Source organism: Mus caroli, chromosome 19 (genome assembly GCF_900094665.2).
Source record: "Mus caroli chromosome 19, CAROLI_EIJ_v1.1, whole genome shotgun sequence".
In the NCBI taxonomy this organism is placed as follows: domain Eukaryota; kingdom Metazoa; phylum Chordata; class Mammalia; order Rodentia; family Muridae; genus Mus; species Mus caroli.
Window position 1 is genome coordinate 55332271 of NC_034588.1, and position 26625 is coordinate 55358895.

The 26625-nt window shown below is 49.0% G+C and overlaps 1 protein-coding gene across 2 annotated transcripts in view; it reads right to left on the reverse strand.

Annotated features, from left to right (window-relative positions):
• Window positions 1-26625, reverse strand: part of Hspa12a (heat shock protein family A (Hsp70) member 12A) — a 158508-nt gene that overhangs the window by 73939 nt on the left and 57944 nt on the right. Inside the window, exon 1 of one of the 2 annotated variants that reach the window (XM_021151657.2) lies at window positions 2395-2557. The exons of the other annotated variant lie outside the window; for it this stretch is intronic. Coding sequence (XP_021007316.1) covers window positions 2395-2437 — 43 coding nt within the window. The 5' untranslated portion in view covers window positions 2438-2557. Of the gene's footprint in view, window positions 1-2394; window positions 2558-26625 lie in introns of those variants that run through there. 2 annotated transcript variants of the gene reach the window in all.

The window sequence follows — 26625 nt, forward strand, 5'->3', positions numbered from 1 at the left end:
GGCACCCATTCTCCAGCACTGATTTGTCCTGTAAATCATAAAGGGATGACAGCTCAAAAAAGCACAATGAGTTGCCAGGCACACTTGCCCTTTGGGTGACTAGGCTCCAGATGTTTCCCATACCAAGGTGCCTTGAACTCCTTGGAATCTAAAAACACCGTACAAGAAACCCAGGTGAGCAGTGATATGTTTCCTATGATAGGTGTGAATCTGTCTTAGCTCTGTGTGTTTGTGTGTATGTATTTTTGCTTGTGTGTATGTATGTGTGTATGCATGTGTATATATGTGTGTGCATGTATGTGTGTATGTGTATATGTGTGTCGGTGTGTATGTATGTTTATGTTTGTTGGTGTATATGAGTATGCATATGTGTGTGTGCATGTGTGTATGTGTATATATGTGTATGAGCATGTACATGTGTGTATATGTATGTATTGTTTGAGTGTGTGCATGTATATATGAGTGTATGTGTGTGTAGTGTGTATGTGTATATATGTGTTTGTGTGTATGTATGTATGTGTGTATGTGTGTCTGTTGGTGTATATGTGTATGAGTGTGTATATGTGTGTGCATGTGTGTATATGTATATATGTATGAGTGTGTGCATGTGTATATATGTGTGTATGTGTGTGAGTGTGTGTGTGTGTGTATGTATAGGATAGAAGCAGCAAGGTGACTTCACAAGACAAATCAGGGCTGGGGAGTGGGTGCATATCCCTGCCTCCAATTCTGACTTGACAGATCTTATACCCAACCTTGCATTTGGTATAACCACCCACTCATTATCTCAGCATGAAAGACAGGAAACTGGATCAGTTACTCTCAAGCTTAAAGCAATTGTGACACCTCTCACCATCATCTTAAATGTTGGGATTTTTTTTTTCCAATGTAAAGAAGAAAGGTGAGGAAAATGAGTCGATCAATTGCTTAGTGATGCTCAGACAAAGCAACTGCCAGCAACTAACATCTGTGGCCTGTGTCCACAGGCTAGTGAAGGTCAAGACAGGAGGCACAGTCAGGGTGCCTGTTTGAGTTACACTGCCTGGACTGGGGTTGTGCCTCTCCCCTTCTGTGAGCTCCCAGCCCCCACCCTGCACTCCTTAGCCACTGCAGTGCTTGAAGGCTGGGGAGGAACCTCCCAGATCCGCAGGAACAATGGGCTGGGGAGGGGGCAGGTGCAGCTAGGAGAGCAACAGAAGAGGGGGCTATAGCCAACCCACACCAGGGCAGAGAAAACAATTGCCAATGTCAGCCAGCTGCATGGCTGCTGGCCTCAGTTTCCCGGCTTTGGGTCTCTGTAAAGCACAGAGCTCTCCCCTGCAACCTGGATTTCTCCTTAAGTCCGGGCATGCTACTGTCATCCTTGCACAGCAGCTTGCTTGGCGCTCCTGGGAAGCTGGCTCGGGTATCCACTCAAGCCAAGGCCCTGTAGGTCAGGGACACGCAGAGCGCCTCCCGCAATCAACTTTCCCCACTTGAGATGCACAGGAAGAAGACTGGAATCCTGACCAGCCCATCCCCTGTGCGGGCAAAGCCTTGATTTACAACTCTGGCTGGGAAAGCGTTTCATCCTCTTCCCGGATTCCCAGTCACTCCCTCCCTCACCATCTGAGCGGCAACCATGCTCCCAAAGACCTGCTCTACTATAAATGTAAGAAGCGAGGTTTCAGTACTCTGCATGGGACACCCCAAACCCGTTCCCCGCCACACACACACACACACACACACACACACGCCTCTGACAAGTACTGAACAGCCTAGTCTCTGTAATCCGCCCCCCCCCCCCCCAAATCCAGAGAATCCTGGAGGATGAGAGGAGAGCGGTGGGACACCCTTTGGCCTGCAGCTGCAGCCACCACTCCGGGCTCCTATGTCCGGAGGGATGGGCTGGCAAGAGAGGATAGTTTTAAATCTGATTTCTCCAAGGACCTTACCTCCTGCCTCACTGAGTCACTGAAACGAGCCGTTGAGGACCCGGGGCCACCTGGCGGCCGGCCATCTACCAGGTCAGCAGTAGCATCCCCAGCACTGTGCTCAGGCGATGGATAGGAGGGGCGGTTCTCTTGGAAATGATACCCCGCCCTGACCAAGGAGCCAGCCCGAGATGGAAACAACTAGGGTTCCCCAGATGAGGATTTAGTCCTGGTTGCAGAGTCCACACCCCGGCACAAACCTACCACGTGACTGAAGGGCGGCCTCCCACCCAGTGGGCCTGAAGTCCTGCCCAGAAGCACTCTGATCCGGCCAGGGAGGCAAGACCGAACCAAGGAGCCCACTTTTCTAACGCCCTCGACTGGGCTGCCGGTTGCGGTATACAGCACACCTCATCCCTCTCAGCCCTTCAGCCCATCGCAGCCACGGCAACCAGCCACCGGTCCCTTGCCCCGCACTCACCTCGGGGCCCGGCGTCTCCACCGCCAGCTTCCTTGTCCGCCATGGTCCTGCAGCCTCAGCCCGGGAAAGGAGCCTCCGGTGCTAATCTTAGGCTCCCGAGCTAGGTCTGAGCCTCTGGACAGCGGGAGCACCACTCTGACGCTGCCGCCGCAGCCCGGGCTCCTCCCCACGCTCCTCCTGGGCCCGCCCCACGGAGCCAAGGCCCTGGAGAAGGCTGGAGTTGGCTCCTCCCACAAGCTCTGAAACCTCTGGTCGCCGCCTAGCCGAGGCCACACCCCGTGCTGTCACTAGCGCACTAGGACTCAGCTTGGGCGGTGGAGGGTCAGAGCTGAGCAGGGGTCTCTGCAAGAAGCGCGCAAGGTCGGATTTCAAGCTCGGGAGTTCCCGCCAGACCCTTCAGCAAGCACTGCACACTCAGCATTCCATGCGAAGCACACTTCAGTCCACATCAATGGCCTCTGCCCCTAGGTCCCAGAGGAGCACACCGAAGCAAGCTCTGGAGACCCTGGTGCAGCCTGGAGCCAGGCCACAACTTGTGCAGGGCTGAGGCCCAGCAACCCCACCCCCACCGCCTTTTCCTCTTCAGGGTGCCTACAGGACTGCAAAGCAAATCTTGACCCACGGAGGTACTTGTCGCAGAGACTGTGTTGCCCTTCCATATATGGGATGCATCCCTGGCCCCATTAAAATAGGACATTAATAATTCAAAACTTCCATGGTTGAGTGATTCACTGGTCTTTGCCCTCTGGCTGGTGCCTGCTCTCTCTCTCTCTCTCTCTCTCTCTCTCCCTCTCTCTCTTACACACACACACACACACACACACCTGCGCCTCTGGCGCCTGCTAAGGCCTGGCTAAACAGATGGTTCTGGGTGCTCTTTGGTACATGCAGGAGTAAAGATCTCATTAACATAGTCCCTACGTCTCCCCGCCCCCCCTCAAGGTGGGGGAAGAGGGGTCTGACACTAAGTGCTGACGTTCACATATCCTTATCTCGTAGCTGTCAGTTTCTGCGTTTAAGAAAACCTGGCATGGGAGGTTTAAATTATGATGTCAACATCACACAAGAGCAAATGGCTGGCTGGAATCTCATCCCAGTGGCAAGCACCACCTAATTCCTCACGTCGTGAGACAGCACTTCGTGAGACAGGCATCATCTCCGTACCTAGGGGAGGCCTCCACAAGCAGCCTCCCTGTGGGTGGTGGGATGACCTGAGGTCTGCTACCAAAGCCTACAGAGGAGAGTGATAAACGGGCTGGGGTTGTAACTCAGGGGAGGACTCCCACCCCGTGCTCACAAACTGTCTTCTGCCTGCACTAGGATAGCTAAACGCACAGTCTCTGGCTGTTATGTGGGCCTCTCTGAGCCTCCTTGTCCTCTTCTGAGAAACAGGTTCTCAAGACTAAAAACAATTACGTGACATGATGCCTAGCTTGGAAACGAGGGTACTAGCGGTTTTAAAAGCATGAGCTACTAGATGCCAGGCCAGTTGTTCAGGGTGTTGGCAGTACCTGGAAGCCACTCCTAGAGTGTAGAAAACATGTGTTGATGAAGCCAATTCTCCTAATCAAGACTGCTTTCTGGCAGTGACAGTACCCCACCCCCCAACACACACACACACTATCTCAGAGGCAGATCCAAGAGTTAAAGTCCCGCAGCAAGGCCCCGAAGGCCAGGAGCAGGAGGCACCCAAATCAGAGAGGACTCGGGTTGGAAGTAGTTGATCAGGGCAACAGCTGATGCTCCTGAGCTCAGCTGAGCTTCAGATAGAGAGGAGAAGGGTTCTCCCTGGCCCTTCCTCCACCCACTGCTGCCTTCTGGTTCTGCTCACACCTCCTAATTAAGGGAAAGCAGCTAGGCTGGGGTGTGCCATAATATGAAAAGGCAGGACTAACCACTGCGCTGTCCACTAGTGTCCTGGAGACATGTGCCTGGACCTGGATACAGAGTTGGCTGTTCAGCTGCGTCTGCTGGGAGTTAGTGTTCATTCCTAAGAAAAAGCCCTGAGTTTGAATATTTGTTTTTTGTTTTGTTGAGATGAGGTTTTGCTATGTAACCCAGGCTGGACTTAGACTTTCTATCCTTCTGCTTTAACCTACAAGTGATGTGATTACAGGCATGTGCCACTCACTGTTCTCTGCCAAACTCCAATCCCTTAGTGCAACATTCAATACTTTAACACTCTTCTCTCTCTCTCTCTCTCTCTCTCTCTGTGTGTGTGTGTGTGTGTGTGTGTGTGTGTGTGTGTTTACACATGTGTACATGTACTTACACAGTTCAAGTGTCTATAGAGGCCAGAGGTATATCAAGTTCCCTTTGCACTAGAGTTGCAGAAGCCTGTGAGCTGTTGACATGGGTGCTAGGAACTGAACTCGTGTCCTCTGGAAGAGCAGCAGCAAACACTCTTAACCACTGAGACACTGCTCCAGACTACATTCAGTACTTTAGATACCAGGGACCGGCTGTCATCTTCCCCTAAGCTCTCTCACAAGAAAGGGCCATCACCAACTGCCTCTGTTTCCATGGTATTTAAATCTTTTGCATTCTCTGTCAGCTGCCCACTGTGGGCAGCACCATTCCCTAGGCAGGGAGACCTGAACTGTGTGAGCATGGAGACATCAAGCTGAGCATAAGCAAGCAGGCGCACAAGCACACATGCACTCATTTCTGTCTGCCTTCCATTGGTCACATGAAGTGACCAGCAGTCTCGAGTTCTAAGCACCTTGATTTTTTTCCACAATAATGGGTTATGAGCTAAATGTGTGAGCTGAAATAAATCCCTTCTTCCTGAGTTGCCTTTTGTTTTATTATGACAACTGAAATGAAACTCTCACAATGTTCAAATGCTTCTATTTACTGCCTCACCCTCTCTGCTTTGCCTCAGCAACTCTGCATGTCTCCCAGGACTGGACCTTCCTTCCAACTGCAGGGATGTTCACTTCCACACCCAGGACTGGACTTTCCTTCAAGACTCCAGAGCTAATGAACATCTCTGAGGGTGGCTCCTGGTCTCTCACACTTGACTAAAATCCAACCCTCCTGTCCCCCCCCCTCTCTCCTGGGGAGCCAGATGGCACCACCCACCAGAGTCTAAGCCATACACCTGGGCATCCACCAACATTCATCCTTCAGTGCCTGTCCACATTCAGCATCTGCAGGTCAAGTGTGGATCAGTGGCTTCTGATGCCTGTTCTTCATTCTCTGTGCCACCATCCAGCTGCCCCATGGTCTATCTACTCTTAGTGACACCACCCTCCCCTGCTCCAGAACAATCTCTCCACCACTGACCTCCTCAATCCCTTCCTGACAGCTGCAGGGATGCACTTCAAGCCTAGGTCACTGACTTCCTCATCTGGGCACCATCAGCCACCCAGATAACAACTTTTTGCAAACATGGACTTGCCAATTCCCCATGCTGACTAGGGTGTCTCTCCAGACTATCCACTGTACCCTGTCCTTCCTCATCAGGAACTTGACCTTGGCATCAGGACGCAGGCCTTGGCAGTCTGTCAGAACCAGAAGGAACCCACATCTGCCTCCTGCTGTAGAAAGGCCCTGGGCACCATGTGCCCTCACTGACAATCCTAGCCATAGACACACAAGGGCATGTGAGCAGCATAGGAGATGACATGCAGGTCCCAGCGCTTGGGGCAGAGAGCAGATTGTGTTTTCAAGGGAGCATGAAATGCAGTGTGGACTATGCTCTGTCATTGCTTCATCATGAAATTAATATGTGTTTTAATGAGGCAGGGAAGACAGCTCAGTGGTTAAGAGAACCCAAGTTCTATGTCCAGAACCTACATGGTGACTCAGAACTATCTGTAACTCCAGTTCCAAGGGATCCAATGCCCTCTTAGGGCTTCTACAGACAAGTGGCACACACACACATACATTCAGAGAAAATACTCATACATATAATTTTTAAAAAGAAGAATTAGTGCCCTGGACTGATTAAATAAAGGCACATGTGGTCAGGTCTGATAACCTGAGTTTGACCCTCAAGACTCACAGGTTCAAAGACTATGACAGATTTCTGCAAGCTGTCCTCTGACCTCTGCGATGTGTGAATACCAACACATGTGCATTCCCACACGACATAAATGTACTTGTGTAATGGAAGAAGTGGTCTGGTGAGCACCACTCTGCCAAGCAGGTGCCATTATGGGCTCATCCCCTTCTCCTGACGACCCTGCCCCTGCCTATTCCACGGGAGAAGAGATGGTGCTATGCAGAGGCTGAGGTGTACCGAGGCCCATTTCCCCGTTGTTCAATGTCACCAGGGGGCTCCCACCTTGCTCCCCGACCTGTCACCAGCCAGACAGGATCATGCCACTCTTCTGCTTCCCAGCTGTGCTCCGAATCTCAGCTGTCCTCTCCAACTGTGAGTCTATTTAGGGAGACTACAGCATTTGGGGGACCCTAGCTGCCAGAAGTGCATCACAGCATGGTCTCGGCCCATCTCCTGTCTTACACCTGCTGCCTGGTTGGTTCTGTGTGATATGAACCAAACCAAGCCTTTCCTCCTAATGCTTCTGGCATGCATTCTGTTCTCCACGATGCTAAAGGGACCAACAGACAGGGCCTGCGCATGGTTTAGCTCTAGATACCTCCATGGCTTCCATCCCTTCCCACTCATCCTCACTTCTAACTGTACGTATACATCATCAAACCGTCTTCCCAGGAGAATCACGGCACAGGCCCTCTCTTTAGCTTCATGAAGCCACCCCTTCTTGAACATCTTTATGAAAATTGCCCCCTCGCCCCTTAGGAGGGAAACCCCACTACACAGCATCCCAGGCTGTGGCGCTTGCCTGAGGCAGGTTCCTTCGAGCCCTTCAGAGATTCCCTCCTCCCCCTCCCCATGTTTCCTGCAAGCAACCCAGGCACCTCTTGCCACCTTGGAGGTGCTGGGGGCCCAGCAGTGGCCTGCAGTGCCCACTGGCCATACGAGTGTCCGAGGCTAGCCAGTGCATAGCCAAGTGGCCATCTCCCCATCTGCCTCCAGCTGATCCTGTCACCTAAGTCTCATGCATTGCTCTTGGGTCCGGAGGGAACCTGTTCTCTACTTGCTGTGCTGGTATGGACATTCCTTTATAAGTTTCAGCTTGAATGTTCTCTACACCAGGATACCATCTGGCTTTCCATGACCCTGCGATCTGTGCAGTAGCACTTGACCAAAACTCTGAGATTAAGATGGCTGCTGATCCCTTTACACAGAAAGGTCACTGAGCTAGGGAGCCACAGGGCAGAGGCCAGGACTTAACCTCAGGTGCTCTCTCTCTCTCTCTCTCTCTCTCTCTCTCTCTCTCTCTCTGTGTGTGTGTGTGTGTGTGTGTGTGTGCGTGTGTGTGTAAGATCTCCAGGGATGGGGGTTGGGTGTCAGCAATATTCACATCAGCAGCCCCAGGCCCTTGTATACTACCTGAAATGTTAGACGTGGAGCCAATAGGCTCCTCAAATCCAGGCCTTCTCCTTTCTCTCTGGACTACTCCATCCACCAGCTCACAGGCACCTCTCTGCCCACAGATCCCCTCACTGACCTTCAGCCCTAAAAAGACCACCTCAACTTTAGTATCAACCTAAGCACACAGAAGCCAGAGCCAAGAAATGGGACTAGCCAACTCCACCAGGCAGTCAGGGACATTGTTACCTGTACTAAGCTCCCGGTCTCGAAAAACTGTGATGCTTCTGCAGCAGAACCAAGACTCCAATGTGCAGAGAGGACATAAAACACACAGGGAAACTCTGGGCATGTGTCACACTTCCTGACCTACGGCACTCCAGACACCTAGCTCAGTGACCAGCAGATGCGTCCTTCCCGCTTGCTTCCCATCCCATCTGGTGTGAATCAGCCTCTCCGTTAACATTCCAAACACACTTCACATACACAGTATGTGCTGCTGGAGGACTTTTCCAGGGCAGAACTTCAAGGGTGGGAGGAAATGATGTCTCCAAATATCAGAGTCACCCAGGCCTGCAATGTAAACTTTAGAAATGCCTGCTCAGGTGATGAAGGGTTATCCAGATATTTTTCAGAAGTATTTCAAACAGCAGAAGGATCTATGGCTCCTTTCTCAGCAGCCTTCTCAGAACTGTTCAGACCATGACCCTGCAGAAAGTCCTGAGTCACAGCAACACAAGACAACCAGAAGCTGCGTCTTATGGGGGAACGCTCCAAGGGATGGACAAGGTTCAGAGAACTGAAGTAAACCTTCGCTCAAGGGACCACTGACACAAGAGTCAAAGGTTTCACCCTGTGTGGCTTGTTCCCTTCCCTCTTACTCCATGTCAGCTCTCTGTTCATGGTCAGGAAACATTTGTGGAAGAAATGAACTGATAGCCCAGGGTATGCCTCATGGTGTGAAATTGAATCCCAGAAAGCTAAACTTTTGGTCAAAGTCACAAGGTCTCTGCCTCCCCATCTCCACCTCCCCACTAGCTAGATCTTCACTGTTCCCTTTGCCTAGTGCCAAATGGGAGACTGTGCTACAGCCATGTTTACTGAAGGAGTAAATGAAGAAGAGGAACACTTGGGTAGTCTAGTCATGATGGAACACCCAGGTCTCTCCTGTCCTGCCTCCTGTGCAGAGCCAGGCACATGGTGCAGGGCAAGGTGAAGTGGGGAGTTCTGTTTTCTTTGGAAAGTCAGTTATGTCAAATGATGTTTGCTGGGGCACACAGGTGAAAGGATGCTTTGCTATAGCAAACACGTGAAAGAACACTTGATGTTCAGAAGGAATAAATATTACCCACAGACAGTGGGAGCTGAAGCACTGGTGTGCTTTGCTCCAACCCACTGTTATTTGCTAACAACACGCATGTATTTGTTCATCTTACATTGCATTGCTGAACTCCACTTGTGGTGGTGACACCATAGTGAGAAATTCACCAAAGAACTTCAAGTGAACTTCCTGCAGCTTCTTGCCCCTTCAGTGGCCTTGGGTGGTTTCTTTTGGTTGAACTGCCCTTGCTGGTTCATGTGTGGTGACTGCCTAGTGGGCTGAACTGTAGCTACTGGTTTGTATTTGGTATTTGGACTGAACAGCTGATATCCTGACAACAAAGATTGCACTCAAAGAACTATTTCTAAACAGGTCCACTTCCCCTATGTCCTAATAACCTTTCTCTTCTACTACTTCTGGTGGGTGGAGGGCCAGAGGGGAGGTTGAACATTTATTAAATGTAGGTTGGAAAAGTTATGCTTATAGCAAGGTCTCCAGGAATGTGTGAATGACTGAACAAACAATGTAATTTAGAGACAGAGTAACAGTTTGCAAAGCCCTCCCAGCAACTGAGAGACAGAGTAACAGTTTACCAAGCCCTCCCAGCAACTGAGAGACAGAGTAACCTTTTACCAAGCCCTCCCAGCAACTGAGAGACAGAGTAACAATTCACAAAGCCCTCCCAGCACTCCTGTCTTTCCAATAGTATCTCAGGGTGGTGAGGGAAGCATTGCTATCCATGGCTTTGTTAAGATGGGAAAGTGGAAGCCCCAGGAGACCCTGAGCAGCTGGCTGCCATTCTACCCAGTTGCTGTATTTAAAGTGACTTGTACATTCCTCATTCTACTCTCTGAGACCTCTGTGATAGTCTCTTAAACAGAGCTAACATCTCAGAATCTATTAAATACTTTTAAGATGTATTGTTGTAGAATAACTGCAGGCATTCATAATAGTAGGGGTGTCATAATGATTCCCCAGACACACATCACCCAAATTACTTAAAAAGCCAACACTGTAAGGAAAACCAGCTTACCCAGAAAGGACATATGGCAGCTGCCCTCTCTACTGTTCCTGCCAATATACACATTTTGCCATCGTAAGACATTGAAGGTCACAAGTGAAATGGATTCTCTAGTAAGTCATGTTGGATACAGAACTGGTGTGGTCTGGAGTTATCTAGAGCTGACCTGCTTTGTCACCACATACATCTAGAGGCAATGGCACTAAAATACATTGATTCTATAGTCTGTCAATTTTACATGGTGCATTGGTTGTGTGTGTGTTCCTGTGTGTGCATGCATGTGTATACTCTTCCTTATATAAGTGTGCTCACTCGTATAGGTACAGGTAGAGACCAGACATTAACTCCAATTGTCTTTCTCAATCTTTGTCCTTATTTACCTATCTTCTTTTAGGGGGACTATATTTCTCACTAATCCTGAAATTCACCATATTGACTGCACTGCCTCACCATTGAGCCCCAGATCTGTCTGTCTCTGGCCCCAGTTGCTGGAATTACAGATACAGGCTTGGGTCCTCGTGAGCCATCTTTACTCACTGAGCCATGTCCTCAAGTCCACCATAGTTAAAGCCTTCGGTTTATATTAAGATCAAGATTTTTAGGAGCATTCCATTCCTGTCAGCTATTCTCCATTCCCCATCTTCTGCTATACACTTCCAGGACCCTACACTGTGCTGAGATGCTAAATCTACCCAGACATGGACTTGATGTGTAAGTGCATTGACCTTGGAAGAAAAAAGAGACAGATATGACCAAAAGTCTTGGCAGACCTTGATAGCATCCCAGAATGAAAACTTATGGGTAAACTGTTCCAGGTCTTCCTGCCCTCCGCCTCACCAATCAGGAAGGCCAGGAGAGCCAGAAACACAGAGAATACAGATATGGAATGAAAAATGAGATTATGTGTGGATCTGAATCCAGTTGTAGCCTTCCTTAGTTGTGCATCCTTAAGTGAGTCACCAACACTCTCTGATTCATTCCTAAAAGAAGGTTGGTAAAGCCCCCAGACACTAAATCCTATAGAGCACTCAATTAGATAATGTTTAACTCAGTTTCTGCAACAGAGGGTGTTCTCTATCAACAATGGCCACTATAATTGGCTATTATCCATAACTAGCTCTCAGCAATGAGTCCCACCCTGCCTGAGTGAAACAACAGTGTATGCATTTAGGGGCCCATAGGATACTTGGTGGAGGATGGGTTGTTTTGTTTTGCAATGTTGGGAGTCAAACCCCAACCCTCAGACCTGCTAGGGAAATGCTCTACCACTGAGACACATCCTCAGCCCTACAGTGGTGGTAGTTTTAAATCAAATTCTGCTTGGAACATCTATAAATTTGGAAAAATAAATTAAAATTTAAAAACAAACGAAACCCTTCTTGGCTCAACTTCCATGTGGAAATCTTCCAGTCAGTGGAGTCAGGCCAAAGACATTCTGTTGTTCACCAGCTCAGCACTGAACACACTGGCATACACGCCATGATCCTATCAGCCCACAGGCATGGAGGTCATAATGGCGTGAGTGTTATGGGTAGCCAGCGCTCCACTGACTCAGTGAGAGAGTATCCAACGACCTCCAAGATCAGTCTCGGACACATGCTTGCTGTGTGGCCCTGGGCAGGTCATAAGCTAGCTGGTGCCCAAAGCTGCCCCACTACACTTTACCCAACAATGAGGATAACAATCACGCTTATTCTCCTGCCTCATCCTGCCTGTCACAGACCTGTGGTAGAAGCAGCTTTGGCATCCCTTGGTTTGTCATCCTCACAACCCAGTCTTTGCCTCCTCACCTGTAGAATAGAACCACTGTGCCCAAGATTGTTACAAAGACCTTCACAGGGCCATACACATAGGATGGCCTGGAGTCTACCACAGAGTAAGGGTTATATGACAGATAACAGATGTCCCATGGTAGACAATCAATACATTCTGAGTTTAAGACCAATAGAGTTCATAGAATCCACTGACATCTTGTTTGTTTTGTGCTGGGTGCTAAGTCAAACACACAGCTATCTAACGCACCTTTCCAAGAAATCAAGCCTCATGCACAAAGGGGAGGTGGTGTTTTGGGGCAACACAAGCCCCGCCCCTTCCTGCACCCTACCCAAGGTCAGCTATTACAATTCCACTAGTGACTGTGCAGCCTAGTACTCTAGCGTCCACCAATGTCCTCCCCAGGCTGGCAGGTGACAGGGAGGAAAAGAAGGAAGAGCCACTCCCTACCCAGCCTACATTCTACAGTCTTCATCCAGGGACGGGGAAATGTACTGTCCACTGCTCAGCACACAGCACGAGGCTGGGACGGTCATAGCTAAGGTCTAGATGAAGGTGAGAAGACCCATAAATGTTCTTTATTTTATATCTTGTATCATATCCAAACAAAGCCCTAAAATTACAGAAAAAAAAAAAGAATTAAGGGGAGAAAACGCAGAGCCTTGGCATATTAAATTTAAAACTAAAGCCTGCTGTTTTAGGAAGTAAAATCAGAGATTAGAAGAAAAGTGATGAGATAGATATGATCCATATGATCAGCAGCACCCTATGCCTCACAGCCCATCTGGACCTTCCCTGACTCCAGCTCAGCAGCCACAAGAACGTATTTTCAGGAAGAAAATAAACCGTAAAACAAGTGTGAGAAAGAAAGCATGGTCTATAAGACAGCAGGCTGAGCAAGCCATGATGAACAATCCGGTAAGCAGCAATCCTCCATGGCCTCTGCGTCAGCCTCTGATTCCAGGTTCCTACCTGTGGGATGTAAAATCATGCCAGGAAGTTTGGTTAGAACCACAGACTGTCTCTTTTACCAAGACCCACCATGAGGAGCCATGGCCAGACTGATCTATACATTAAGTTCCAAGCCAGCTAGGGCTACATAGTGAGACCCTGGACTGCCACCAACCACAGAGGTTATTTCTATATAATAAAGATGATGGTTTTTCTTCAATACTGAATCAACAAAATCAAGAGCAATAGTTTGCTTAGAGACAAGGATGGCATCTGAAAGGCCTGTTTCTCTGCCTGGTACCCGACACTGTCTAGAGATGGGGTCTCACTGTGTAGATTTCAGTCATCCCTGAACCCTCTAAATCACGCTTCCAACCAACACCTGCCTCTGAGTGCTTGCCAATGTCCCATACCCAGTCCCTTCCTCCCTGCCTGTATCCCCAGCCTCTCCTAGGCAATGCCCCATGACTACCTTCTGTGGATGATCTATTTTATACCAAGCTCTAAAATAACTATCTGTTTGTGTGGCCTCTGGGTCAAGGTCGTGAGAACAAATTACTTTCTGAGGACCACCCAGCCAGAGGGCAGCATAGCTGGAATTCTCAGTCCAAAGTTCAGCTTACTGTTCAGCTCCAAAATACAGGCATGTATGATTTACAGCGATATATAGTCTAGGGCCTGGTGAGGTCGGGTCTGCGTGTTAACAGATGTGTGATTGTGTGCATGTGTGTTTGTATGTGTGTGACTGTGTGGTTGTGTTTTGGAGGGGTTAGAGGGAATTTAGTCATAAACTGTGATTCATAATCCGAGGGTAGATATCAGCCCATGAAGCTTGTTCAGGTTTTTCAAAGGATTATAAAAACAGAATTTAAAGGTTAAAAAAACAAAGAGGGAGGAGGAAGAGGAGGAGGAACCTAGAGGGGTACAAGATGGGAGAGTGTAGGCCTGGATAGATTCTAGATTCTTGTTCTTACCTCAGAATCTTGAAAAGTTCAAGGTCAGGTACAGCCACAGGGGTGCGGTCATCAAATCTTTGGCTCTATGTAGAAATTCCTACCATACCTGCAAGCTAGCTCATTTCAGAATCTCCAGCCCTTGTCTCAACAATGCTTCCTCCTAAAGCCATCTTCCCAATGGTCTTAGCTCCATTCCCTACAGAAGGAAATAAGCCTGCCCTTCCACCCAGGACTGCTCCTGAAGCCATGGGGATATCTGCAGCTGCTGCTGATAAAGCACCCAACTCAACAGCGAGGAATGGTCCCCACCCTCTGTCTCCCATTCTCCGGCTCTGCCCAGTTCCCACGGCCAGCGACACGGCTGCTACAGACCCACATTTTCTGTAGATTCTGTAGATGTTCAGAGGAAGACGACTGTGTGTCTTCCCAGGTACCCCAGGGAACCTCAGCTTCCTTTCCACTCGATGAAACTAGGTCACATCACTGTACAGCTGGACTCAGTCATGGAGAAAGACAGCAGAACATCCCTAACATGCTCAGATGAACTCCACTTTTGCCCCTGAGCTGGATGTGGGCTCATGAGTCCTTCTCAGCAAAGAATAAGAAGTGTATAGTGACTGCATGACTTTGACACTTGGAAGGCACTGAGCCTGGGTTTTCAGAGTGGAAGTTCTCCTCAGCCTTACTTACGGTGGCTGCTGTTTCCCACCATCCATTCCTTCTTCTGCTGCCACAGCACCTGCTGTGACCAGAGGAGTCATCTCTGCGAAACCACATAGAAGCTGTCTTCTCCAGGATGGGTGCTCAGCCTCTCCAGAGAGTCTCTATGCTGTCTGAAGCCTTCTAGTATACATGTGTGCACATGTGTGTGCATGTGTGTGTGTGTGTGTGTGTGTGTGTGTGTGTGTGAGAGAGAGAGAGAGAGAGAGAGAGAGAGAGAGAGAGATGCCTGTATGACATATATGGGAAAACACATGCAGAACTTGAAGGACACCTTTGTGAACCTGGTTCTTTCATTTTTACATGAGTTCCAGAGATTGAACACGTTGTCAGACAAGTGAGACCCACTGAGCCAGCCCCCTCGGTGCTTAGTACATTCCTTTTATAGGTTTTAAAGCCAGATCTGATCTCTGTTGCTTATGCTCAACTAACTCCCACCAGCTTATCAGATTCAAGGATGCAGAGAACCCCACTTCCTTGGTGATGATGCCTGGGACAGTCAGTGGGCAGCCCTGGAGGCTTGAATCCAGGATCAAGGGCAGAGTATGCCTTGTCAACCGTTTTCTGACTATCTCCGAGTGACCTTAGAAAGTCAAGGATGAAAAATGCCCTTGCTGACAGACCAGGGCTGACAGATAAGCACAAGAATGTGTCCTTCTTTCTTAAGAGATGTCACGGCCATAAGCCATCATCAGCTTGTTCAATGAAGTATCAAAGTTCAAATCACACACAGCTATAGATTTCCGTTTTATTGTTTACTAAAAGAGAATGCCAAGATCACCACAGGGCCTTTCAGACATTTTCTACTCTCTGCCTGACATAAGTGCTGGAAACCAAACTCAGGTCTGAGCAGCAAATGCTTTGAACCTCTGAGCCATCCCTAGCCCCCCACCCCTCACCTCCTACCTCTTGGGCATTTTCTGGATAAAGTACAGATATTTTCTGATTTTCACAGCTACTTGGGATGTCCTGCTAATGCCTATTTGACGTTATATCATGGCTGGTCATTGAAAGTTATATACGAGTACAACAGGCACCATGTCCGACTCCCAACAACATAGCCTCCATCCCTATATCCTCAGTGGCATATTGAACAGGACAGGGCTGTCTGAGTCTTGAATCCCATCAGTTTCTCAGCCCCGCTAGCATTTTCTCCACTGGGTGCTGTCATTTCTGCCTGGTGCCTCTCATTTGGTCTCCCCGGCTCACAATCCTCACCCCTGCCTCTTTTTAACCACCTGCACCACAAATGTCTTTTAGTAAGGTGTGAATCCAGTCACAGCCTGCTTCCATCAAGTCTTGACTTGCTCCCTGCACTTCTGGACACAGTCACAATGACACCAACCCTCTCAGCATGACCCCTTCTCTTCACCAATGCCTCTGCACCTTATGTGCCTCTATTTTCACAGCCTGGAAGTCATCCTTGGGGGTGATTCTGATTGTGCCAGGGGGTGAGGCTCAGAAGGCAACCTTGGGCATTGTTCCTTGGGTGCCATGGGCTTTTGTGTATGGTTCGGTTTTTTGAGACAGGTTCTCACTGGCCTGAAGCTTGCTAAGGCTAAGCTGGCTCACCACAGATCCACCAGGCTTGGGATCCCTTACACTGGAGTTATAAACACTTGCCACTGCCCTGGCTTTTTAAACATGGGTTCTGGGGGTCAAACTTGTGTTCTGTGCCTATCAGTGAGTACTTGGCTGGCTAAGGTATCTCAAAGTACCCATGGTGTTTCTCTGTCCTCTCTCTCTCTCTCTCTCTCTCTCTCTCTCTCTCTCTCTCTCTCTCTCTCTCACACACACTTTTGAAATATTTTTTTTTCGTTCATCAGAACTTAGCTGGCATCACTGGCCCCCTTTTGGATTCTCTGGGAGTTGTTCACTTTTGCCCTGCACCCCTGAGGAGAGCCAGCTTTCCCTCTAGGGCACACCTCCCTTCTCCTCAATGACTTCCTTACCTGTCACCAACTGTCACTAACTGTCATCAACTGTCACCAACTGTGAGTCACTCAACTCTGTCACTACTTCTAGGGACAATAACTGCATCATGGTTAACTCTTACACAGTCCTCAACAGGTGGACATGAACAAAGTCTTGCTGAGATGGTGACAGAGATGACAGGGTGTGATGATGTACAGTCTGTTTAAGGCAGGGGGTGGAATGAGACCACCAATTCTGTAGTCATCTGGAACTCATGCCTGGGTGAAAACTGCAGCTTCAGAACACATCTGTTTTCTTCTACTCTATTTTTTTTCAAAGCCTACTTTTAATGGAAAAGAAAGGATACGGGGGAAGTGGACCTGTTTAGAAATGGTTCTTTGGAGCAAATCCCATGTGCATTGACTGGAAATCAGCAGTTCAGTTCACAAGGAGTCAGAGGTGGCAGCTCGGTCCACTTGCAAACACTTCACAGATAGATATATCAGCAGTCTGGTTCAGTAGAGTAGGGATAGCAATAGTGGCGGCATGACCTAGCAGAGATAGCCAAGCCTTAGGTGAATCAGCATGAGTCAGTAGGAGGGATTCAGAACACCAGGAATGCCAGAAGTTCTCAGCTGTGCCTCTCTCAACAAAGTAAAGATCATCAAAGATGTGAGACCAACAGGCATTGCACAGCCAGCTCTACCGGTCTAGCCCAGCCTAGCCAAGTCAAGCCAAGTCTTTGTCTCTGTCTGTTGATCCTTTTTATACTCCCTCCAAGCATCAAGTATACTCCATGGGTCTTGCCTTACCATATGTCTTGCCTCAGCATGTGAGTCTTAGCAAAACTCCATGTGTGTCTGTCTCAGCTGAAATCACTCTAGCAAGAAGGTGCAGCATGCCACCAGAAGTTTTTTTGGTTTCTCTCTATGGAGTCATGACAAATGCAGCTCAACTGTGCAATGTAAGGCAGACCAATACATGTGTGTGCTGAGCAAAGAATCCTTCATCATGTGTCCTTTCACACACTTGCTTTATCAGACCATCCTTTCACCTGTGTCTGCTTCAGTGAAACATTCCTTCATGCGTTTGCCCCAGTAAATCACCATCCAACACAACTGACTTTCCAAAGAACCCTTAAGTTCCCACTCCACTCTACCTCCTGGCACACAGGAGCCAAGTGAAGTAACCCTAGCTAGTTGTCTTAGTCAGGGTTTCTACAGATGACAAAACACCATGACCAAAAGCAACTTGGGGAGGAATGAGTTTGTTTAACTTACACTTGCATTATCACTGTAGTCCATCCTTGAAGAAAGTCAGGACAGGAACTCACACAGGGCAGGAGGCAGGAGCTGACGCAGAGGCCATGGAAGAGAGCTGCTTGTTCCCCATGGTTTGCTCAGTCTGCTTTCCTATAGAACCCAGGACTGCCAGCCCAGGCATGGCACCAACCATAATGGCTGGACCCTCCCCCATTGATCACTGATTAAGAAAATGCCCTACAGTCAGATTTTATGGAGACATTTTCTCAATCAAGGTCCCCTCCTTTCAGATAACTCTAGCTTGTGTTGCGAACACTATGGTTTTATAAAATCAACTATTTGGGCCAGCAAGGTGGCTCAGCAAGCAGAGGTGCTTGCTTACAGCTACACATGACAGTCATGGTCGGAGGACAGACCCAGCTCCCCAGGTTGCCCTCTGACATCCACATGCATACACACTACAAAAATAAATGTAAAATAAGAATATTTTTAATCAACTGTTTTCTGATTAGGTCAGTAAAAACTATCATGCTCCAATGGCAACAGCAAAATCACAGTCAGTCAAAGAAGAAACAAGAGCACCCGGGAAATCAGCCACCCAGAGAGAGCACGGCTACAGTCCCATGGCTCTGCTGACCTCACTCCCATGGATGTATGACATTTGTCTTGGTGGTGTGATATGATCCAATCTTTCCACAGCTTTCCAGAATTGGGGTGGAGCTGCCTCCTGTAGGGTGGGGCTGGAGGACCCTCTATGGGGGATCTTGGCCCAGGCCAAACCCAGAGCTGGCCACTGTCCCAACTTGAAGCTATGTCCAAGCAGACACAAAGAGGTCATTTTCCTCTCCCTCATGTACAGTATGTTCTCTGAACTGAGTATTTTTCTGGGTTTATAAAATTCAACTCAGTAGGAGAAGTCCATCTGAGGTTTCCCAAGGAATTCTGGGTTAGGAACCGCATAGATTAAAGTTTTATTTCCATCCACAATAAGTATGAATGATGAAGGCCATTGTCTAGAAGCTGAGGAGACAGTGGGCCTTTGTGGAAGAAGAAAGGGCGTGGGTGAGATCCAGATGCTATGAGAACCTCTGTGTTCTGGGGGTTGGGGAGTGGGTGGGCGCTCAGCAGAGACTCTCACTTCCTGCGTTCCTAGGTAGGGCTCCGTGCACCCAGTCTGGGACTGGAGCCACTGGGGAATGTCAGGCACTTCTTGTGGCCAGGGATGAGTCTTACAGGGCCAAGCAGCAGACACTTGGTCACGTTGAGCTCCTTGAATTTAGTGTGTTAGTGTTGTGTATGCATGCACACGCATGTGTGTGTGTGCAGGCGTCCATTCACGCATGAGCATGTGGAAGAACAGAGAATCTGATGTCAATCTGTGGCTCCTATCACACCACCAAGACAGATGTAAGGCCAGGGGTCAGCATCAGCTCCACTTTGTGTTTTGAGATCAAGGCACTGATTGGCCACTGAGCTCCAAGGCTCCTCTGTGGCCCCAGCACTGAAGTTACTGGTGTAAACTACCACACCCGGCTTTACTCTGCATGTTGTGGATTTAAATTCGGACCCTCATCTCCCATAGCGAGAATCTCACGCACTGAGCCACATCTCTTCAGCTCCTTTAAAATCCATGTTGGAGAAAGCTCACAAGCTGGTAACACCCTGTGGCAGCAATCACTTCGAACAGACTTACTCTGGTTCAGCAGCCATAGAGCTAGCAATGTACACACAGATGTGAGCATTAATGCAAAATGTCATTGTGCGATGGTCAACGGCTTCCAAGTGTCGGAAAGGGTGCGAATGGCATTAGGGAATAAATAGAATGTAAGTATAGTGAGTTTGTTGGCTGTGATTTTGTGTCTCCAGAGAGGGGGGGGGGTAGGGGTAGGGGGTAGGGAGAGGGAAGGAGGGAGGGAGAGAGAGAGAGAGAGAGAGAGAGAGAAGACAATCCCTGTGAACTGGCATTCCTGGGTTCCCAGGATGCATGCCATTGCACTAGTCATTTGTCTTGTTGCTGTGTCAAAATACCCAACAAACTTGACCCACTGTTCCAGGGTCACTGCTACATGGGAGTCACAGCAGCGGGGTCCCATTGAATCCACAGTCAGGAAGCACACAGATGAATGCTGGTGTGTGCCTCAGTTTCCTCTTTGCACAGAGCAGGACTGTCTGTCTTCCCACCTCAACTAACCTAATCTCCTAGGTGACGCCAGGTGCTTTCAGGTTGCCAACCTCAGCCACTCAGCTACTACATACAACAAACTGCAATTCAAGCTAGAGGGGGCTGGGGGAGGGCAGGCAGCTGTAATCTGGCTGGCCAGAGGGAAGTGGCTGCTGGCTTGGAGAAGAGCCAAAATGAGTTCCTGGGTGGCCTTAGCTACTCTCAGGGAAGGTCTCCAAGATACATGCCTACCCAGGCCCCAGCACCAGCCTCCGCTATCCTGTGGTAACTGACTCTATTCTCAGGAGCATCCAGATAAAATGTTCTCAGCTCCCCTGGGGCTTTAGTGGCTGAAAATGATATAAAACTCTAACTCAGATTGTCATTTTCTTCCCAGTGATTCAATCGGCTTGGCCTGGCTCATGGGAATACCTTTCTTTTTAATCATGTTTTTCTTCAAAAATCTTTCTTGCTGGGAGCAAGGAGCCCTGTTCCTGTATCTTTGGTTCAAATCATATATCTATTCTGGCCTCCTCCTGATTTGATAAACTAACCATCTCATAAGAGGACTTTTCAATAAAATGCCATGGATTTTTAAAGAAAGAGTTAACTCGGGCATATGCCGGGCCCCCAGGGACTTCTGGGCTTGTGTCTCCAGTCATCCTTTGAAAGATCCATCAGGTTGACAGCCAAGCCAGGCTGTGCAATCGTGGAGGGCTGAAGGGTCCTGAGGCTGGAAGCCTGTGTCTGCTGTGGTTTTGCCCTGTTCATGACCTTCAGATGGTCGGATAGACAGGACAGGGCTGCAGGCCCCAGGGCTGAACAAGAAGGCCCTAGTCTGGTTCCAGCAGGCCTGCTGTAGGAATCCTGGGCCAGGGCTGAGAGGAGGAGGTAGCAAGGTTAACCTGAGGACAAGGGCCTGTGAAGCCAGGCTGTGACACCAGGCTGGATGGGGCACAGATCTGCACATGCAAGGGTGACCCTTGACTCCTCCTTTGGTGTCCTTGGTTCAGATGCTGTGACAATTCTCTGTCCCTTTTCTCTCTTCATACTGGGAAGAGTCCAGTACCTGGCTCTGGCAGAGACTCTCCTCAGGTAGGGTGAACAAGAGGAGCCCGGCCACGACCTGCCACGCTCACACCCTTCAGCCAGGGCAGCGCCACACTCCCACTGCAGACAGCTTGGGCAGGGCGAAGTCCTTAGAGCAGCGTTCTAGATTGAGGGAGGATAGGCTCTAAGAACCTTTGACCTTTGGCAGGGAGTTAGGTCACTGCAGAGAGGAGGAAGTCCAGCCTTGCTTCAGGCCACAAGGAACACTCTCAAGGGCGGCCTCCCTGCCTCTGGAGCCCAGGCTTCTCTGAAGCCCAGGACTCTCTCTTCTCTCGTGCTACCCTCCAGTCCTGTTTCCAGCTTTAGTTTTGGATTGAATACAACCAAGCTGGTCATGAGGCTGCCCTCTGGGCTCTGAAGACTCTCTGTACCCTTTCAATAGCAAATATTCACCTCTTCCAATCTCCTATCCCCCAATCTCGCAAGAGGACACCATGAAAACATCTTGGAAATTCTTCAGAAGTTAAACTTACCAAGTAATCCCACAATTTCACATTTAAGCACCTACCTAGGAAATCTGAAAAAAAAAAAAAAATCTACGCAAGCACTCGCAATGTAAACAGTATGCACAATAGTTAAGAGGTTTGTACAGCCTGCATGGCCGTTGGCAGGTGACGCAGTCAGTATATCCATACAAGAGAATATTATTCATATGTTAAAAAATAAAATGCTGTGCTGGCACAGGCTGCTACAAGAATGAGCCTTGAGAATCAGTAAGCTAGCTAAGACAATGGCCAGACACACAGACCACATTTAACATGATCTCACGTACAGACCCACAGACACAGAAATCAAATTAATGTTGCCAGGGAATGAACAGTATGAATAAAACAGAGAATTAATATCAACTTTCTATGGGAGGCAATGGAAAACGTTCTGAAATTAGATAGTGGTGGTGGTTGCCAAAACAGCATACAAACCTCACTGAGTTACCTAATGGTGTGTGTGTGTGTGTGTGTGCATGTGTGTGTGCATGTGTGTAATGTCTTAGGGCTGAGCAGATGGCTCATTGATACATGCAAGTCCCCAAACCTATATTTAAAACAAGCCAAGTAAAGCGGTGAACACTTCACAATCCAAGAGTTTGGAAGTCCAAGACAGGTAGATCTCTGTAGCTCACTGGCCGGTCACTCTGGCATAATTAGTAAGCCTCGAGCCAATGAGAGATGCTATCTCAGAGCAACAAGGTAGATGGTGCCCAAGGGACGTGATTCAAGGTTGACCTCTGGCCTACATGTGCACGTGAATACATCTGCACACATGCATAATGTGTGTGTATGTCTCAGTTGTCTTAAGGAGTCCCTTGGTAGCGCCTCTACATCCCTGATGTTGACCCCAGCACAGCCCTGCTTGCCCGGGAAGGCTTGCCTCCTTTATCTATGTCACCTTTAGCTCCAAGGCTCTGCTTCCCTGACTCACCTTGCTTTGTGTGGTCAGCTGCCTCGGGCTACTCTTATCCTTTTTGCCCTGACCCAGAGTTGGGTTCTGTCCACCCTGTCCTGCCCCATTCCCACCATGTAGAGTAGATGCTAAGGGGTGTATGAGGGGAAGAGGTGCCATAAAGCACAGATACCCTGCATGCTACACCTTGGGGACCTACTTTTTGTAATCGAACAAGCCTTACACTCTCTGGGCACCTTCTATAAATGCTTTCCCTTCCTCCGTCCCCTGCTCAGCTATGGGAGGCAACGTTATGCATTGCCAGCCTGGAGCCTGGAGCCACCAGAATGCTATGAGCATGCCCTTAGGGGGCATGTCCTTTTGCCTGGTCACCACTCTCACTTGGTATGGTGCTGTCATTAGGATTTGTCCATCTGTCCTGACCACCACTGCCACCTGTAACCCAGATGTGTACATGGGATATGTACATCTGAGAGAGGATCTGAGGCTCCACGAGGCTAAGAAGCATGCTAATTAGGTTTAGGCAATTGAGCTCAATGAATTAAGGCAAAACGGCTGTTGATTCGGTTATTGGCTGCCCTAGAGACATGCTGTTCTCAAACCCGATGCAGAGAAACAAGCTAGAGCCTCAGAAGCCATTGCTCTGGGACGCCTAGGTCTTAGGTCTTCACAGTGATTCACTTCTTTGAGAAAGTGTAGGCTGGAGATGACATCCTCACAAGTACACACCTTGACTTCTGTGTTTACAATCCCTTCTATCTTCCACTCAAGTTCTCCCCAAGAGCCACCTCTCCTAGAAAGACCCAAGTGCCCTAAGGTCCCTCCAGCCATCCCTCCTAGAAAAACCCACAGTGCCCCAAGGTCCCTCCAGCCATCCCTCTACATTGAGGGACAGTCCAAGATGTTTGGGTGAGGCATTCCCAAGACTGAATGTTCCAGGGGTCTGCTTGTATATATCCTAGAAAGGGAGGTGACATGGTAAAATGCAGGCAGCATTATCCCAGGCTCAGAACAACCCAAAGACCTTAACGCTCACCCCACCATTCTTTTTCCCCCCCATTGGATATTATATTTATTTACATTTCAAATATTATGCCCCTTCCCAGTTTCCCCTCCAGAAAATCCCCTATCCTGTCCCCCTCCCCCAGCTTTCTGTGAGGTCCCCAAAGACTTCCCCCTTCCATAGTCCAAAGACCCCCATCAATTCTGTCCCTGCTCAGGACGTGGGTGGGTTGCCCCATTGACCTTGATCAGCTCTAAGTATAGGCTCAGATCCAGAGGAAGTAAGATAAGACTGGCTAGATCCTAGAGCCCCTTAGTAGTCTCTGTGTAGATATACAACAGGCAAGCATTGGAAAGGGGAGGAGAGGAAAGAGGAGAGGAGGGAAGGGGAGGACTCAAGGCCTGATGACAGGGACAGAACCAGAAGTTTAGCAGTGAACCTCATGAGCATTAAGTTGGGACAGGTTTGCTGGGGGCCACTCCCCTGGGAACTGAATGGGGTCTGAAGGAGGAAGAGAACCACTGCACTATTTTAAGCTGTGTAAGAAGCCAGGCAAAGCTGGGTCTGAATCACTTCCCTGGCTTGGCTGAAGGGCCCTAGGGAGGATGTTTCCAGAATGAATAAGTCTGCAAGGATGAGGCAGCAGCTGCATAATCCCACATGGGGGACTCCCATCCTGCCTGCAGGTCTCCACACGGAGTGGGCCTGTCAATTTCCCAGGGGAGCTGCCTCAAGGAAGGGGACCAGAGTGCCCCCACAGTCATCCTGTGAATCTGGCATCCACCTGTTTGCCCAGGCACTGACCCCAGCCTTTCCCTGGTACTCTGCCCTTATCCATACCGTCCATTGCTGACTTCGTTGACTGACACTCACCTGCAAAGGCGGAAGACAGGATACGGATAGGGAGTTTAAGTGCTGTCTGGGTGGCAGAGGTGGCCCTGTGGCAGCCTTCCTGGCTTGGACGTGGCATCAGGGTGATGTGATGGCCATTTCCTGCCTATTTTCTCAGCTCTGAGTGCCTCTGAAGCTGAAGGGGTTTGCAATCCAACAGGAAGAACAACAATATCAACCAACCAGACACTCCAGAGCTCCCAGTGACTAAACCACCAACCAAATAGTACACATGGAACAACCCATGGCTCTAGCTGTATATATAGCAGAGGATGGCCTTGTTGGACATTAATGGGATGGGAGGTCCTTGGTCTTGTGGAGACTCAATACACCAAAGTAGGGGAATGCTAGGGTGGTAAGGCAGGGTGGGTGGGTGAGGGAGTTACCCTCACAGAAAGCTGGGGGAGGGGGATGGGATAGGCGATTTTCTGGAGGGGAAACTGGGAAGGGGGATAATATTTGAAATGTAAATAAATATACTATCCAATGGGGGAAAAAAGAATGCTGGGGTGAGGGTTAAGTAGCCCAAGGCCATTTCATTTGCAGAAAAGGCAGAGTCCCCAGAGCTAGGGGACTTGGGCACTTTGGGGAACAGGAGAGGTTTAAAACCCTCTCCTGGCCCTTCACAGAGCAAGCAGTCTGTGACCCTGTGGCACCAGACCCTGTGTCTGTGACATTGATGTAGCTGCTGAAGAGAGGATACACTGAGCTCTCTGTGGGACTGGGAACAGTGGGGTTCCCTTACGGTGCCAAGAGTAAAGCCAGCCTTGGAAAGACAACATGTGCTGACTCCACAGAGTCCTGGCCTAGGGCACTTGAGTGCTATAAAGGCTGTTAATGTGGCCGTGGCCATAGGGTGGCAACTGGCTGAGCGGATCCAGATTCTTCACTTATGTGACAGATCCACTGACATCTGCCCAGCTCTCAGCCTTTGATGGTCCCCAGAACTAGAGGTAAGTGTCATTGCTTCCAGTTCTCAGGTCCCTGTCTCCTGTTGTGAGTTGTTAGTCCCCTGGGAAAGGTCTGCTGTAGGACACAGGCAGGTCTCATGATGACCACCTGGAGTGCTAATTCAGTACTTATATACTCAGGTGCTTCCTGCCAGGCGAGCGGTGGCTCTCCAGGCCACTGGAGTCTCCCTTGCCCAGCCCACATGCCTTCCTGCTAGACTGGTCACTGCGGACCTTTTCCAGAGGACTGAATGTCGAGCCTTCCTCATCCTGTCCCCTGACCGTCCCTACTCTGTCACACCCAAATTCCTTCTAGTGAGACTGTGATCAAAGTTGGCAGAACAGACTCTTCCTATCTAGAAAAAGGCTTTGAAATTTAGAACCACCGTATCTGTGTGCATGTGTTTGCATGTGTGTGTGTGTGCATGTGCATGCGCGTGCATGAGTGCATGTATGCCTGTGTGTGTATGAAAGACAGAGAGAGACAGACAGAAAGAGAGAGAAACTTGCAGGAGTTGGTTCTCTTCTATCAGATGGACACCTGGATCCAAAGGCAACTTGTCAGGCTTGGCAGCAAGCGCCTTTACCCACAGAACCATCTTGTCAACCCGGAGGCACATTTTAGTCTTAACAGAGCCCAGCTTTCAAATTACTGTTTTGCCAAAGAGACAAAGAAAAACTTAAAAGAAGACTCTTTTGGCTGTCAAAGCTGAGCAATGAATTTTACTGTTCTCCCAGCAGAAACCTGCCAGTTCCCTGAAGTACTTGGGCTGCTGATTCAAGGCCAAAGACCCTGAAATGTACAGGCAATTAAAAATATATCAGTATTATTTTTAAATTATTGTGACCTCCACATAGGATGTTCAGATCCTAAAAGCTGGCATATGGGCTGGAGAGGGGGTTCTGTAGGTGGCAGTGACAGTTGCACAACCATGAACATCTGTGTGGGGACCCCAGGACCCACATAAAATGTCAGCAGTGTGAGGGGTCAGAAAGACACACACACACACGAGAGAGAGAGAGAGAGAGAGAGAGAGAGAGAGAGAGAGAGAGAGAGAGAGAACAAGAGAGAGAGACAGAGACAGAACACACCTAAAGTGGCACAGCTTGGGCTTATAATCTTAGAATTACAAACACTATTTAAAAGCCACTTCTTTTGCACAGATGTCTTTGAAAGGAGATGGCAGGAGGCAGGGGCAATCATGACCACTTAGGGCTGCAGGACAGCATCACACAAACTGCTTAGCCACTGTCCTAGGAACCTGGACTAGTTTCATGCATGGAGATATTGACAACTTGGACTTGGTTCAAGTTTGCTTTTAATTTGATTTACTCCTGAAGCCTCAAACAGTGGTACAAAAGACAAAGAAGAGGTGAGAAGGCGTCCAGATGGTGT